This window comes from Hemicordylus capensis, chromosome 1 (assembly GCF_027244095.1).
Source record: "Hemicordylus capensis ecotype Gifberg chromosome 1, rHemCap1.1.pri, whole genome shotgun sequence".
Classification (NCBI taxonomy): Eukaryota; Metazoa; Chordata; class Lepidosauria; order Squamata; family Cordylidae; genus Hemicordylus; species Hemicordylus capensis.
The window spans coordinates 4,673,020-4,690,440 of record NC_069657.1 but is presented as its reverse complement, the minus strand read 5'-3'; the positions used below and the strand labels follow the sequence as shown (position 1 = coordinate 4,690,440).

The 17,421-nt window shown below is 47.5% G+C and overlaps 1 protein-coding gene across 2 annotated transcripts in view; it reads left to right on the top strand.

Moving 5' to 3' along the window:
- TOGARAM1 (TOG array regulator of axonemal microtubules 1) overlaps window positions 1–17,421 on the top strand; it is a 65,700-nt gene that overhangs the window by 22,731 nt on the left and 25,548 nt on the right. For both annotated transcript variants that reach the window (XM_053284437.1, XM_053284436.1), the window contains 4 exons: window positions 88–188; window positions 1,030–1,197; window positions 3,065–3,163; window positions 12,652–12,830. In XM_053284437.1, the coding sequence (XP_053140412.1) occupies window positions 88–188; window positions 1,030–1,197; window positions 3,065–3,163; window positions 12,652–12,830 (547 nt within the window). The remainder of the gene's footprint in view (window positions 1–87; window positions 189–1,029; window positions 1,198–3,064; window positions 3,164–12,651; window positions 12,831–17,421) is intronic.

Below are 17,421 nucleotides of genomic sequence, written 5' to 3'. Positions count from 1 at the left end.
ATAATAATAATAATAAATATTCAAAAATGGTGCCCTTTTTGCAAAGCAGCAATGTGTTAACAGGCGTGTCTCTTTCTGTTGTGCTAGGTCAGACATTTTTCCTCTACTTGGAGGCAACTCCCGGCCAACAAAGGTCTCGCCAGTACGGAATCGAGGGCCTCTCATTGTGGAACAAAGTTCCGGCACAGGTATTCCACTGGTGAATAACTGGTGCAAATCATCATCTTCTTTCATTTGGCTCCCATATCTAATATTGCTGCCTTCTCTGTCCACACTCCAAATCCATCTCCTCATGTTCTGGGTGTAAGTATGAAGTGTGCTGGTGAAAACGAGGGAGAGGACCATCTTTGTAATAGCACCTGAGCAGTGCAACTTCCTATACTAGAAGATGTGTCTGACACCTTGCTCATGGCATTTTGGCGTAAGACCACCTTGTTTTCTTGGGTCTGTGATATGCCTGAATTGTGGAATTGCTTTCTCCTTTAAGCCTTAAGATCTTTTTTAAACCTTTGTTGTTGCTATTGGTTTTCTTAATCATTATTTGTGATGCTTTACTCACTGGTATGAGTTGCCTTAGACATTTTTTTTTGAAATGGTGTTTTATACTTTTTAAAAACAAATAAATTAAAAACAGCATATGGTTTCTATTATGTGACTAATACACAATATTTATCTAGCACTTTTGGGGAAGAGGGCTGGCCTTGTGGAAGCTAGCATGAATTGTCTCCTTTTCTAAGCAAAGGTCTGCTTTGGTTTGCACTTGGATAGGAGACTACATGTGAGCATTGTAAGATATTTCCTTTAGGGCAGTGGTTCCCAAACTGGGAGCCTCCAGATGTTGCTGAACTACGAACTACAGCTCCCATCAGCCCCAGCCACAATTTAGTTACTTGATGGACTTCCCAAGCAGAACGCTCATTGTGAACAGCTTGTCCTTACAGAATTTTAGTGGCCAACTTCGGTGTCTGCAGTCTTAGACACCTTCCAGTGATGCTCATGGAACAATTTGCTGTGGATTTTGTCCTTCAGGGATTATAATTCATGAAAAAGCGCCTTCCGGAGTGAGCATCAGCGGCCAGCGTCTGAGCTATGGAAATGGATCAGGAGATTATGAAGATGACAGACAGAAAGTTATATCACCTGCTGTCCTTAAAGGGCAGAACAAAGAGCACCAAAGGCACTGTAAATCCATGAAAGGTGAGTGAGTTGTCGATGCCGTGGAATTTAGCACAGGAGGTGAGGACAGTTCTTGGAATCAGATATGATGCATTTCTGTGCACTTCTCTGGGTTGGGACCTGTATCCTTTCTTATTCCCCTCTCTGTACTTTTTCTTCCTCCCCCCCCCCCCCCAGGCTGTGTGCATCAGAGCCTAATTGACCTTGTACAGTGAGCTGCTATATTCAAATACATTATGTCCTATATTTTAAAGTTAAACTATAAGAATGTTTCCAGAGTGTGGGACAGAGAAGGCATGTTTTGGATTGGATCTACAGCTCTGCAGAACTTGAATAGCACACAACACTCTTCATAAGTAGTAGCTTCACTTGAGTTTTTGGATTATGGTCTACAAAAAACTGAACCAGAAAGTTCCTTTGTGTGTGGAGTTCTGAGAGGTTGCAATGTAGTTTCTACTAAAATTGTGGTGTTGGTATCGTCATTGAAAACTGCTGGACCTCTCAGCGGCATTCAGTACCATCGACCATGGGATCTTTCTGGGCCGCCTCTCGAGTATGGGAATCAGAGATACTGCTTTGGAGTGGCTCTGGTCCTTTTGGTGGGGGGGTCCAGAAGGTGGTGCTGGGGGACTATTGCTCAGCTCTGTGGCCATTAGCCTGTGGGGTCCCGCAGGGTTCGGTTTTGTCCCCCATACTATTTAACATCTACATGAAACCACTGAGAGAGGTCATCCGGTGACTTGGACTGAGTTGTCAGCAATATGCAGATGACACTCAGCTCTATCTCTTCTTGTCACCTGATTCTAGGGAGGCAGTAGATGTCCTGAATCGGGGGCTGGAGGCCATGATGGGTTGGATGTGGGCTAATAAACTGAATCCGGATAAGATGGAGGTGCTGTTGGTTAGTAGGAGAGCCTATTGGGATGAGGAGATTCTACCGGTTCTGGATGGGGTTGCACTCCACTTGAAGGAGTAAGTACGCAGCTTAGGGGTATTGCTGGACCCGGCTCTGCTTTTGGAAGCTAAGGTGGAGGTGGTGGCCAGAGGTGCCTTTGCACGGCTTCAGCTAGTGTGCCAGCTGTGTCCCTTTCTCGAGAAGGCAGATCTGGCCACGGTTACCCATGCCTTAGTCACATCATGGCTGGATTACTGTAATGTGCTCTGTGTGGGGCTGCCCTTGAAGAATATTTGGAAACTGCAGCTAATGCAAAATGTGGCAGGCAGAATTTTATCTGGAGCTGCCTGCTGGGATCACATCACCCCTATTTTGAAAGAGCTGCACTGACTACCAGTTTGTTTTTGGATCCAATTCAGGGTGAAGTTTTTGATTGTTTAAAGCCCTAAACGATTCTGGCCCCTGTTACCTGAGGGACTGCCTGCTCCCAAGGGTTGCTGCCCGCTTGATGAGGTCATCTCATCAAGGGGCTCTGCTCCAGGTGCCGACAATGAGAGAGGCTTAGCTGTTGTGCATGTGGGACAGGGCCTTCTCTGTTGCTGCCCCCAGACTCTGGAATGCTCTCCTGGTGGCTATTTGCTCCTCGGTCTCCATCACAGTTTTTAGAAAGCATGTGAAATCTGTTTTTTTACCCAGGTTTTTATATGATTGTCTCTACTGCTGCTTCTTTGTATTTTGCATGCTTGTATTTTAAATCTCTTTAGTCAGATCTATGTTTTTATATTTTAGCTTAATATTTTAATTGTGCAATTTTTATAGTCTTGTTTTAATTTTTGTGTGAACCACCTTGGGATTGTTTGAATGAAAGGCAGTATACAAATTTAACAATAAATAAATGTGCAAAGGACTGTCTTAATTTTGAGAATGCAAGGAAAATAGCTTAATGAAGAAACAACCCTGCTGTTAAATGCCATGTTCTTTTTCTTTCCTAAGGATTTACAGGGCCCACATCGAATGTACAGCAGCTGACTAGCCTAGATTTCATTTCACCGAGTGCCTTGTCGGAAGACTCTGTAGTTATTGTTGGAAAAGGTATTTGTGACAGTTCACTGTGATTCTCCACCTGCCATCCCTTCACTCTATCCATGCCTGTATCGCTCTTATCCAGCAGCTGCAGACTAATAACTGGTGCAGGCAGAGGTATCAAGAGCTGCCCTTACAGGGAACTGGAGCATTGGTCCATCTAGCCTGTGATTGTAAATTCTGACTGGCAGCAGCAATACCAAGCTCTCAGGTAACTTGCAGCTGGAGGGATTGAGGTTGGCCTCTGCAGCCAAGCGCCAGAACAGCTATCTCCAGCCATCCCTTCTGGACTTCACTTTGGTGATAAGCAAGGGTGTCTCAATCACTGAGCCAGAAAGTGAGGGCAAGGATCTTCCCCACAGATGCACGGAGCCCTTTAAACCTCAGTCCAGTGGCGAAGGCTGGAGATAGCTGTTCTGGCACTTGGCTGCAGAGGCCTTCACTGCCCATCCTCAAGTCTGGAACTGGAGAGGAGGGGGGGTCTGGATTTTCCTCACAATTGTCCCAGCCTCCCAAGTTCCTGCAAAACTCAGCATAACTGGGATTGTTCTTGACCTTTCATGGAGGTGCATCATGCGATCTGGGGCCACCAACCCAATCCTATGCATGTCTGCTTGGAAGCAAGTCCCACCACATTCAGTGGGACTTATTTGGAGGATTGCAGCTAAGGCAATGCTGTGTACACTTACCTGGGAGTAAGTCCTATTGAGTACAGTGGGACTTACTTCTGAGCAGAGGTAGGATTGTGCTGAAGGGTTAGGCCAGGGTCCTGACAACTACACACATTAGTTTGGCTACCAAGCCAAATGTGTGGACTCGGAGTGAAAAGGATGAGGACTTTGCACAATAGTGCCAATGCCCCTGCCTTGTTTATTTCCATACATAAGAATGCTGAATAGCACCCAGACTAAACATGCCAATGGAAGCAAAGTTCCACTGACTTTCTCTGCTGCTGCAATCCAAGGACATCTCACGTGTGGCTTATGCTCCTCCATGTGACTCTAGAAGGCAGGACTATGCAAATTAAGTTAGGCTTTTTCAGGCTGGGAGGAGCATGACTCCCCCCCCCCCAAATTTCTTTTAGTCATGCTTGGCTCTAAGGCAGCTTCTTCTCAGCTCTTATCAGTTTTCTTGATCTTTTAAGTTATTTGTTTTCCCCCTCTCCTCTTTCTGTGTGTGTGTATGTGTATGTGTATATATATATATATATATATATATATATATATATATATATATATATATGAGTTTGCTTCTTTCACTTTCATTTCCTCCCTCTGTGCTTCTACTGTTTTTCTCTGCTCTTTCGCTGCATGGAAAGAGCAACCAGGATACTCCACATGAGGGTACCCAAAGGCAAATGGTGACAGAGCCTCCCAAAGGCCGTTAGGTGCTGTTCACTGGTTTGCTCAGAGGCACAGCACAGCTGTGTGGAACACTCAGCTCCCGCTGAACAACTGACCGGCGGCATTCTGGAGTGAGAAAGAATGAGAGCCGCCATTTTGGAGGGCGGGGGAGTGGCCCAGGCACCAACCTCGCTGCCACTTCCCACTAGCCCTGTGTGTAGCCCGTCATCTGCAGCCGCAGCCCCGCTACCCCCACACACTTCGAGAAGCCTTGCATGGTGCACGGCAGGATGCCGAGGCCCAGAAGCCCCAACTATGGCCTCCACCAGCAGCCAAAAGGCACAGAAGAAAATGGAGGCACCTGAAGGCACAGGAGCAGGCCCAACAGTGTCCAAGGCTGCAATGATGTGCACGGTTGTTAGCAGAAGTTCAGCGATGGCAGTGACTTCCCATCTGGTGAGCCTGACCCAAGTTGGGTCTTCTGGTCATTTTTCCTCCCCTCCCGCAGGACCCTTGGGGGCATCCACACTCCCTCAATCTACCCCATTGGGTGAAGCCCTCTCCCAGTTGCCAGGAGACATGCCACTCACCTAGGGCACATGGTTTGGGGATTTATTGGTGAAATCATTTGAGAAACATGACCAACTGAGGTCTAAAAAGAGGAAGCAGACCCAAGCGGGTTTCCTCCTCATCCTCTACCTCTGCTTCTTTGGTCTTGGAAGAGCCAGCACCTAAAAAAGTGAAGAGGAAGCAAAAACATGTTTAAAAAGCCAAAAGGGGGAGATATAAGTCAAAACACAGAGATAAGAGTGTGCACTCATCTGAGCTCTCTGACCCAGGTTCTCCCAATCCCAGGGGCTCACTTCCTAGGGAGATGGGTGCCTACCCACTGAAACCCCCTCAAAGACTTCCAGGAAGACCATCGGGTGAACTGATACCTGTTATTCCGCTTGATGAGGAACCTACCTTACCAGAAAACCCTGGTCTCCCTACAGACTACTTGCGGGGAGAGGATCCTGATCAACCAATAGAGGAAGGGGGATGGTCAGAGGGTGATGAACCTGATTGCTCAGAGGCACCACAGAGGCTTTTTCAGCCCATAGAATTGGCCCCGCTCATGTCAAAGACTGTGCATGCCCTGGGGCTAAATCCTCCTGCATCTCATGAATCCCAGTCTCTGAGTAGTGGTGTGCTGGTGTTCTCAGGTTCGAAGTTACATAATTTGTCCCTGCCAATTCCTAAACAATTTGTGGAAGTGGCTAAAAGTGAATGGACAGTTTGCACCTCCTCAAAAAGGGCTAATACTATAGTAAACAAGCTGTATGCATTCCAACAGGAACGGGTTGGGTGGGGGGAGAATTTATACGCCCCTACGGATGCTCCCGTCATAGCTGTGATTTCTGGTTCAGTTCTAACCCAAAACAGGGAATCAGCTCTAAAATACCCTGCAGACAAACGCTTGGAGGCAGCCATGAAACGTGTGTGTGACTCCACAGCATTGTCTGTGAGAGCCACAGCATCTGCTTCCATGATGGCTAAAGCGTCATTAATCTAGCCCAGTGATTCTCAAACTTGGGTCCTCAGGTGTTATTGGACTTCAGCTCCCATAATCCCCAACCAAAGGCCGCTGAGGCTGGGGATTATGGGAGTTGAAGTCCAATAACACCTGAGGACCCAAGTTTGAGAATCCCTGATCTAGCCAGATGACTTGATTCAGGAACTTCCCTCTGACTCAATCAGGCTGAGGAAAACAGTTTCAGAGTTGCATAAGGCAGAAGCCTTTATGGCAGATGCTACTCTTGTCTCCCTCTGATTTGCATCCTGGGCGGCCACTGCCTCTGTGGTGGGCTGTCACAATTCATGGTTAAAATACCAGCAGGTGGATGCGGTCTTAAAAACTAAGCTTACTGCTGTTCCCTTTGATGGGGAAAAATTGTTTGGGGATGCAGCCCTAAAAGAGGTCCTAGTGGAGTCAAAGGATAAGAAGAAAGCCATGCCATCCTTGTTACGGAAGAAGGACTGTGATCCTTTCAGTCTTTTTGTCCCTTTAGATCACCTTTTGGGGGCAGGGGCAGGGGATTCCGTTCACAGTGTCCCTACTGGGGTAGATCTAGATCAACCAGACAGGGCTTTGGTAGTAGGGTAGCCTTCAACGCCCAAACCAAGAAAGCTAAGCAACAGGCATGACTTGGGGAGGGGTGTGCCCCTAGGTGGTTGCCTCTCCTCACAACTGGCGCATCTGAGAGGTTTGGGTTCTTATTGCTGTAAAAGAGGGCTACTCCAGAGAGTTAACCAAGTCACCCCATCACCGCTTCCTTCCCACTCCAACCTCCTGCCCTCAGCAGAAACACCAAGGCCTGCAAGGGGTGATTCAACACTTGTTAGCAATTGGAGCCATAGAGCCTGTCCCACTAGATCAGCAGGGCATGGGCATTTACTCCATAATTTTAGATTGTGAGCCCTTTGGGGACAGGGATCCATCTTATTTATTTGTTATTTTCTCTGTGTAAACTGCCCTGAGCCATTTTTGGAAGGGCGGTATAGAAATTGAATGAATGAATGAATGATCTTTACAGTACCCAAGAAGGACAGCTCCCCGAGGGTGGTGCTGGACTTAAAACACCTAAAACACTTCGTGTGCAGAAGGACGTTCCGCATGGAATCCCTAAGATAGATTGTGAAAGCACCACAACACCTAGACCTCTTTTCCTCCATAGACCTCAAGGAGGCAAACCTACACATGCCTATACTCCAAAACAGCCGTCACTTGCTGCGTTTCCTCTGTGTAGGAATCCATTATCAGTACAGGGCCACCTATTTAGCCTGTCATCAGCCCCATACATATTTACAAAGATATATTGGGAGGAGAGCTGGTCTTGTGGTAGCAAGCATGACTTGTCCCCTTAGCTAAGCAGGGTCCACCCTGGTCACATATGAATGGGAAACTAGAAATGTGAGCACTGTAAGATATTCCCCTTAAGGGATGGAGCCGCTCTGGGAAGAGCAGAAGGTTTCAAGTTCCCTCCCTGGCTTCTCCAAGATAGGGCTGAGAGAGAGTCCTGCCTGAAACCTTGGAGAAGCCGCTGTCAGTCTGTGAAGACAATACTGAGCTAGATAGACCAGTAGTCTGACTTAGTATATGGCAGCTTCCTATGTTCCTGTCTTGGGTGATTGCACATCTGCCTCCAAGGCATGAGAATTTATATATCTGGATAGTGGTTCCAGACATGCATAATAAGTGGGTTCTGCGCCTGCTCAGACCAGCTTCGGATTGAATTTGTTAGCTCCTTGCGATGCCTGCAACCGCCGGCTGCACGTGACTGCAATACCTTCTAGTGGCGGTTAGGTGTCCGTTTACTCAGTTACTTGCTGACCGCCATAGCGATCAGACCTCGGAAAAAGTTTGCTCCTCGGATTTCTAGATTTTACTCTTTCAACTCAATTAAAACGACTACTGGCACGGACTTCAGCTACTCTTTGTATTTCCCTTTGGCTTTGGCGATATCTCGGACTCTTTCTTTTGACCACGGAACGAATGATGACTCTACTTTCGATTTCCCTCATGGACTAGATGAAACGGTTAAAAAAAAAAAATGACCGCCCCAAGTTACTTGTTTTACTTCTAACCAAACCTCTCATGAGTAAACGGCAAGAAAAAGTTAGGGAGAACACCACCTTTAAGAGGTGCCGCTACTGTCGTGGGAAGCTCCCAGCTATTGATGGGCATGAACTCTTGTCTGTTCTGCCTAGGGGAGGCCCATAATACCTCCAGTTGCACCGTCTGCTCTACATTTAACAAGCAGACATTGAAAAATCAGGCAGCCTGCTTAAAAGTCTCCTTAATGGAAGAAGCCCTTCTCCCTAACCGCCGACAGTCCTCAAAGTCCCCCTCGACGCTGAGACGTGCACAGACAGTGCAGTCTAAAGTCTCAGCTTCATCGAGTAAACCTTCGAAATTGGCCGCTACAGCATCGAGGGGCTCTGCACCACTTAAGAGGCTGGGAGGTCTATTGCACAGCCCAAAGAGGAAGGGCAAGGCTTTGTTCCTGGAGCCACCGGCTAAAAAGCACAGGGGGCATGACAAGAACCATTGTAGCCATAGTGCGAGCCACACTCCCTCGCCCACTGGGCTACAGACCTACGAAAGCCCATGGCACCGAGCAATTTCTCTGTCCCCAGCACCAACACTGCGTCAGTCTCTGCCTATGCTGCGTTCGGGGAAAATCCTCGAGATCGAAGGACAGCCGTGCTTACACAGGCGCTCCGCATCGAGGCTCTTCGACATCAAAGATGATCTGGTAGAGGTTCCATTACATTCATAAAACCCGCCCGTCTGTCCCTGCTGCATAGGTGGCAAGCTACTACAACAGCAACTACGATGCCAGCAGGCTACAGGTGTCAGTCTAGCTAGTCGACCATCAAGAAACTGAGTAAACGGACACCTAACCACCACTAGAGAGTACTGCAGTTACATGCAGCCAGCAGTTGCAGGCATCGCGAGGAGCTAATGAATTCAATCCAAAGCTGGTCTGCACAGGTGCAGAACCCACTTATGAATGTCATGGAACCACTACCAGATCATCTGTTACAGGTAAGCAGCCTATTTTTACCTGGATGATCTTCTCATAAAATCTCAGTCAACACAGGTGGCCCAACAGGATCTACAGTCTACTCTACAGGTGATCTAAAATCACGGCTTCCTGATCAACAGGGAAAAGAGCCAGTTGAGCTCGGCACACCAACTTCTTCGCCTGGGGATCCTCATAGACTCGCAACAAGACAAATTATGCCTACCAGTAGAATGCAGGCACACATTGGAGGCCAAGGTACGCCAGGCCCTGGTAAAGAGGTCGCTCCCCCTTCTCTCTCTGTCCAGGCTGCTAGGTCTGATGGTGGCAAGTTTGGAGTCAGTTCCATGGGCACGCTTCCACCTGAGGCCCCTTCAATGGTTCCTTCTGCCCTACTACCCAGAGATAGCAGTGAAGTGCAGCAGACAGGTGACCCCGACTTGACCAGTTATACAATCTCTGCATTGGTGGATCACCATTCCTCATCTCAGTAGGAAAAGATCCTTGACACACACACGCTCCCAAGGGTCATTGTGACTACGGACACCAGCAAGGGAGGCTGGGGCGCTCATTGTCTCGAGCAGTCAGCTCAAGGCAGATGGTCAGCGGAGGAGCGTCAACACAGCATCAATTGTCTGCAGCTCAGCGCAAATCCGCATGGCACTTCAGGAGGTCCAGTCCATTGTTCTACATCACCACGTCTTCATATGCACAGACAACCCCATGGCTTAGGCACACGCAACTTGTCAAGGTCTCCGCAGGTGGAAGTGGTCCTTCTGTTTCTGTGGGCAGAACAACATGTAGCATCTCTGGAAGCCCAGCATGTGCAGGGGGACCTCAACACGATGGCAAACTGGCTCAGTCAGTTGGCTCTCCTTCAAGGAGAGTGGCAATTGAACCCAGTAATGTTCCGACTGATAGTAACTCACTTTGGCCAGCCACTGGTGGATCTCTTTGCGAGGCCAGCCAATGCTGAAGTTCACTGCTTCTTCACCAGGTTCCTCTGTCAACAAGCGGACGAGGTAGATGTGCTATCATCACCTTGGCCAACAGGCCTCCAATATGTCTTTCCACCTACGCCGCTCCTGGCCCAGGTGCTCCACTGAATCAAGATCCTCAAAGCAGGTGATCCTCATAGCCCCGTTCTGGCCAAGAAGACCGTGGTTCTCAGAACTTGCCAATTCAGCCACAGAAGCGCACTTGCTACTACCAGTCTCGCCAGACTTGCTTCACCAGGGCCCAGTGTGTAACCCAGATCCTGGCTGGTTAAAACTAGCTGCATGCAAACTGAGCGGCAAATCTTGAAACAGCACGGCTACTCGGCCAAGGTGCTTAACACAGTGCTCACTTCCAGGCGCTCCTCCACTAAGAGAATTTATCAGGATACATGGAGAGCCTTCCACCGATGGTCTGCACAACAAGCAGTACCTCAGGGGTCGGCCACCATGATACATCTACGGTTCCTTCAAGACAGTCTCGACCAGGGCCTATCAGTGAATATATTCAAACGCCAGGCCGCTTCCTTGGTAGGGCTTATCTCAGGGACTTCTAAATGATCCATACAACATCACCCCCACTTAAAACGTTTCCTGAGAGGCACCACTCTCCTTTCACCTCCGGTGGTTTATCGTTTTCCTATGTGGCACCTGCATACGGTCCTGAAAGCGCTCCAGGGTCCTCCCTTTGAACCTGTGTCCATTATACTGCTTTGCCTACTCTCTTTTAAACTGTTTTTTTCTTATTGCGATTACTTCGGCCTGTAGGGTCTCTGAGCTCAGGGCCTTATCTATCCATAAACACCTGTGTATTTTCCCCGCAGACTCCATAAAGCTTATTCCAGACCCTTTTTTCTGTCCTAAGGTGGCATCTCCTTTTCATATATCACAGGACGTTATTCTCCCTTCCTTTTGCCCTAAGCTGGTTTACCCAGCAGAGAAGGCCTGACACAAGCTGGACGTCTGGAGTTGCCTTAAAACATATGTAAAACGCACAAAACGCATTAGGACGACTGAATCACTTTTTGTTTCCTTTTTACCTCGCACCATGAACATAGGAACATAGGAAACTGCCATATACTGAGTCAGACCATTGGTCTATCTAGCTCAGTATTGTCTTCACAGACTGGCAGCAGCTTCTCCAAGGTTGCAGGCAGGACTCTCTCTCAGCCCTATCTTGGAGAAGCCAGGGAGGGAACTTGGAACCTTCTGCTCTTCCCAGAGCGGCTCCATCCCCTAAGGGGAATATCTTGCAGTGCTCACACATCAAGTCTCCCATTCATACGCAACCAGGGCAGACCCTGCTTAGCTAAGGGGACAAGTCATGCTTGCTACCACAAGACCAGCTCTCCTCTCCTGGGGCCAGGCTGTCACCCCTACCACATTGGCTAGGTGGTTAAAGGCATGCATAGCTCTAGCCTACGAGTCCCCAAACCTCAGGGTGCCCACTAAGGTGTTTGCCACTCAACCAGAGCTGCAGCTACATCTGCGGCTTTCTCTATGAATGCCCTGGTACAGGATATTTGCAGAGCAGTCACCTGGTGGGCGCCATCTATCTTCACTAAACACTGCAAGTTGGATGCCTTCACCTGGCAGTTGGAGGCGAGTTCTCCATCAGGTTCTCGTTTCAGAACAGGCGTGGGGCTCCCTCCCTGGTTGGGCTTAGGGATGTCCCCTCCCTGGTTGGGCTTAGGGTTGTCCCCACACATGAGACGCCCTTGGACTGCAGCAGCAGAGAATGGAGCCATCGGTTACTCACTGTGAAGGCTTCTTCTTGCTGCTGCATCCAAAGGCATCTCGACCCGTCCTGTAGCACCAGCGCCTACTTTAAAGAGATACACTGAAGGGGTCATCTCTTTTGATAACTTCTTTGTCCTGTCAGAACCTAGCCTAGAAAGGAGTCACAAGACTTTTCCTGTTTTCCAAATTAGTTTGAATTTGTTGGTCTTTAATTAATACTAGTTTAAAGTGGTTTTTTCTTCATAGAGGTACTCTTTGCCTCTGATCCTAAAAGAACTGGGGGGGGGGTCATGCTCCTCCCAGCCTTAAAAAGCCTAACAGTTTGCATAGTCCTGCTTTCTAGAGTCACCTGGAGGAGCATAACCCACACATGAGATGCCCTTGGATGCAGCAGCAAGAAGCAGCAGCCTTGGCATTGAGTAACCAATGCTCCATTCTCTTCTTCCATGCAGCCCCCCCAATTCCCCCTCCCCCCACCCAGAAAGCAGTTCCTGGGGCTTGAGGGACCCTTGGCTCTAGTGCTGGATGTGGCAAGGGTGGCTGCAAGAGCAGGGGAGTATCCCTGTGAGCAGAATAGAAGCAGCTTGCATGAGTAGAGCGGCTTGTTATCCTCCCTCTCCCTCCTGCTTACACCTGCATCACTTCAGATGCTGTTCCCTTTACCCTTAGGAATGGCTTGGGGGGCGGGCGGGGCAGGCAGAGAAGAGGACAGCTGCAGAAAACTGGCAGAACGTTGCTTCCACTAGCGCAGGCAGCCTCCTCCTGCCTTAATTTTGGAGGCTTCTTTATTGGATGACTTGTATGTAAGAGTGGGGCCGTTTCTTATTAACTCAATGAACTGTGTCTTTCAGGTGTGTTTGGAAGCCCTCCTTCAGCTCCACTGACGTATGGCCAGTCCATAATTTTCCCCATGGAGAATGGAGATGCGCCTTCCTTCAAGCAATGTACGGAGCCTCTTTCTGGGATCTACGGGAGGGCCGTCCAGCAGCAGAGTTCTGCACTTTACCTTGACACAGAAAATGAAAGAGATGTAAGAATGGAAAATATGTCCTTTTACGCAGAGAGTGACTCACCCAGAACATGGAACTTTCCAGACATCCACAGTATAGTACCTCTGTGCATAGGAGCTGCTGTGTTTGGATTTTTTCTTTTCTAAAGAGGTGGGGCAGTGAATACTAGGGGAAAGGGGTACTGTGCTGTTCCTCACTGAAATGCTGAATTTCCCCCATTCATAGACATGAGGAGGTCTCTCTGGTCACTTGTCCTGTTCCCCGTGGTGGCCATTCAGGTGCCCGCAGGAAGCAGATAAACCGGTCATGAAGGCAAGAGGTCTCTTCTGTTGTTGCTTCCCAGCAGCTCCTATTCAATGGCAAGCTGGCTCTGAGCTCTGTAGCCTTGAATGACTGGGTACTTCTCTCTCTGAATTTGTCTAATGCCCTCTTAAAGACACATAAGTCCATGGCCATTACCACTAGTGGCAGTTAATTCTATAGTCTCTTAAGCATTGTGTGAAGTAGAAGTTTCTTTTGACTGTCCTGGCTTTCCTGCTGGTCAGTTTTGTTTGGTAACAATAAATAGAAAGTGTTGGCTATTACTTATAAAACTCTTTACAGCTTGGACCCAGAGTATTTAGGAGCGCGCCACCTTTGTCTTGAACTCTGCCGCTTATTGAGATCACATGGGGAGGTTCGGTTATGGCTGCCACTGGGTCATTTGCTGGCAACATGGGAGCAGGCTTTCTCTGTGGCTGCCCCAAGGCTTTGGAGTGTGCTCCTTGTCAGTATAAGAGCGTGTCCATCTCTGGCTGCTTTTTAAAAAATCACTTAAGACACACCTGTTCTCTCAGGTCTTTTGCTAAAGCTATTTTAAAATGTTTTTGGTAAAACTATTTTTTTAATTTTGTGATTTTAAAATCGTTTTGATTGTTGTAATTAATTAATTAATATACTACCTGATTCCAAAGGCTCTTGGTGGTTCACAAAAAGAAATACAATAAAGACAAAATAAAACAAACTTTTAAAATAATCTAGAACTTTCAAAGATTACTAAAAACTAGGCTTAAAAATGCATCTTAAGGGCTCTTTTAAAAGCTGGTAAAGATGTTAAACCATGAATGTCTATAGTAGGTATGCTCACCTTATGCCCCCCAGCTGTTTTTGAACTACAACTCCCATAATCCCTAGCCACAGTGGCCAATAGCCAGGAATTGTGGGAACTGTAGGCTAACATCTGCAGAAAGGCCGAAGTTGAGCAGCCCGGGTCTATAGGGAGTACATTCCACAGCTCAGAAGCAACTACAGAGAAGGCCCACTTCTGAGTTGCTGCTAGACGAGCTGGTGGCAAATGGAGATGGACCTCTCTTGATTACCTTAATGCGCGGTGGGGAGCATGCAGAAGAAGGCATTCTCCCAGGTAAATCAGTCCTAAGCTGTTTAGGGCTTTAAAGGTCATTACCAGCACTTTGTATTTTGCTCAGCAACCTATTGGCAGCCAATGCAGTTGTTTTAAAACAGGTATAATATGGTCTCTCTGAGAAACTCCAGAGACCAATCTAGCTGCCTTACTTCAGACCAACTGAAATTTCTGAACCATATACAAAGGCAGCCCCAGGCAGAGCACATAGTGGTAGTCAAGCCTAGAGGTTACCAGAGAGTACACCGCAGTTCTGAGATGATCGTCTTCAAGGAATGGATGCTGCTGTCATATCAACAGATGTTGATAGAAAGAGTTCCTGGCCATAGTCTCCACCTGAGAATTCAGAGTGAGGCCTGGGTCCAGAAGCACTCCCAAGCTACGTACCTGTTCCTTTGGGGGTGGTGGGAGCGGGGGGAGAAGTGCAGCCCCATCCAGAACAGGAAGATCTATCATGTCCCCCAAAGTATGACCCCTTACCATGAGTACCTCCATCTCGTTTGGATTTAGTTTCAATTTATTATCCCTCATCCAGTCCATTACTGCCTGTAGGCAGTCATTAAGGGAGGTTATGCCATTTCCTGATGATAATGTCTTAGAGAAATAGATTTGGATGCCATTAGCATATTGATAATACCCTGCTCTAAATCTCCTGATGTTCTCACTCAGTGGTTTCATGTAGATATTAAAACGCATCAGAGATAGGATGGAGTCTTGAGGGACACCATACAATAGCTCTAGTTCCAGAGAGCAACTATGTCCTAGCAACACCATCAGGAATGTACCAGAGAGATAGGAACAGAACCACTGCAGAGCAGTACCACTGTGAAGGAACAGCCCCCTGTTCCTCCTAATCTTTTTACCGCTGCCACCAAGTGGACTTTTGGTATGGCTGGGTCCACTAAATAAAAAAGCTGGAGAAACATAATCACTTCCTGGCTCTATTCCGGTCCCTACTCAGAGTCCTCTTGTACTTTCTTCTCAGCTTCTGGCTTGCTGGGCAGACTTTGTTCTAATTACGGCACAGGTCTGGGGCTCAATCCAACTGGCCTCTTCCTCTTCTTCCAGTGATTTCAGCTAGAAGGCTTCTCTTCTTCTTGATGGCTGCTCGCATGGGTTCACTAAAGTTCCAAACTATCTTCCTTCTTCTGCAATCTCTAGCTCAGACTTGCTCCAGCAGACTCTCTTGACTTCTCCTTCCAGGACTCTGACTTCCCTCTCTAAACATTCCCAATATGTACAGTTTCTGTGGCCCATCAGTTCCTCAGCCCAGCCAATCAGAACAAACAAAAATTTCCTTCCATTTAAAAAAATCTCCCCCCCACCCCCCCAAATAAATCAACTGTCAAAATGCTAAACCAAATGTGGAACAAGAATGAAATGTGAAACAAGAATGAACTTTTGACCCCGCACAGAGACCAGCCAACATTCTATACAAATTTACAATGGAGAAGCAGTTTGTGACTCATTCCTTCACAACCACCTATTCCCAAATCCCTCAAATGATCCAGAAGGATACCATGGTCGATAGTATCTAAAGGCGCAGAGAGGTCCAAAAGAGCCAACAGAGTTGCACTCCTTCTATCCATTCCTTGGTAGAGATCATCCATCAGGCCAACCAAGGCTGTCTCCACCCCATAGCCTGGGCTAAAGCCAGTTTGAAAATGTTTCTAGATAATCAGTATCTTCCAAAACTGCCTGGAGCTGAGCAGCCACCATCCTCTCAATTACCTTGCCCACCCAAGGGAAGTTGGAGACTGGCCTATAATTATCTATCATAAGGGCTCTAGCGCAGGCTTCTTAAGGTCTCACAATTGCCTCCTTCAAACATGGAGGCATCCTGCCCTTCCTCAGCGAGGCATTTCTAACAGCCTCTCTGCTAGATGTTATAAGACATATTGAGCATGGATCCAAAGGACAAGTGGTAGGCTGAACAGCTCCAAGGAGCTTGTCCACATCCTCAGGAGTCACAAATTGAAACTGATCCATTCTAAGTAAACCAGAGGAATTGCTGGACACCTCTGCAATTGACTTCACAATAAACATGCAATCCAAGTCAGCTCAAATGCAAGAGATTTTATTTGCAAAAAAGTTGTTAGAAGCATCACAGCAGGATGATGAAAAATCCAAATCTAAGTTCAGAGAATAGGGAATCTTAGTCAATCCCCTCACAACTCTGAACCACTCCGCTGGACATGAACTTGCAAATGCAATATGTGCAGAATTGAATTAATTCTTTGCAAGCACGTATTGCCACAGAATAAGCCTTCAAATGGGCTTTATTTTGTGTCTTATTGGATTCAAGTCTAGTCGTCCTTCACTTACACTCTAGTCTTCTCCCTTGCCGCTTCAGCTCTCATAGCTGTTCAGTATACCATGGAGCCAATTTTGAAGTGGAACTTAGGGGTGATAGTATCTACTGCCTTGTTAAGCTCCCTGTTCCAGGTCTCCATCAGGGCATCAAAAGAATCACCGGCAGAACCAACTCTGAAACCCTCTAAGGCCTCTTGGATCCAATATAGGATCCAATTTCCTTCTTAGACGGACCATTCTAATAGGTCCTGCACCCCTGAAGAGGTGGATTGTGGTCATGAAACCAACCAGATGGTGGTCCATCCATGACAATGGAGATAAACTAGGGGACTCCATCCATCGAACACCACCCTGATCAGAGCAAAAGACCAAATTGAGAGTGTCACCAGCAGTGTGTGTTGGCCCCATGACCAATTCTGATAGGCCCATTGTTGCCATGACCGCTATCAACTCCTGAGCTGAGTCAGACAAGCCAGCCCCAATGGTTCTGCAACTCTGACATCTTGCAACAGGTCCTGGGCACCACTCAGGATTAAGTCCAAGGTTGCCATCTCCCTGGTTCATTCTGAGACTTAACTGTTCTAAGGCACAGTCATTTAGCATGTTTAGAAATGTGGCCTCTCTTTCATTATCTGAATGTGAATTTACCCAGTCCATATGTGGGTAGTTTAAGTCACCTGACTCTCTTTGACGCCTCTCTTATTTACTTCTCTAACTCCAGGTCACTCGCAGCATTTTGATCTGGAGGGCAATAGCACATCCCTAGTAACACATTTCCCTTCCGTCCTCACATTGTCAACAGTAGTGATTCTGCAGAGGACTCCAGTCCACCTAGGTTTTCTAGCTTATTGGAATCTATCCCTTCTTTAATATACAGTGCTACCCCTCTCCCAATC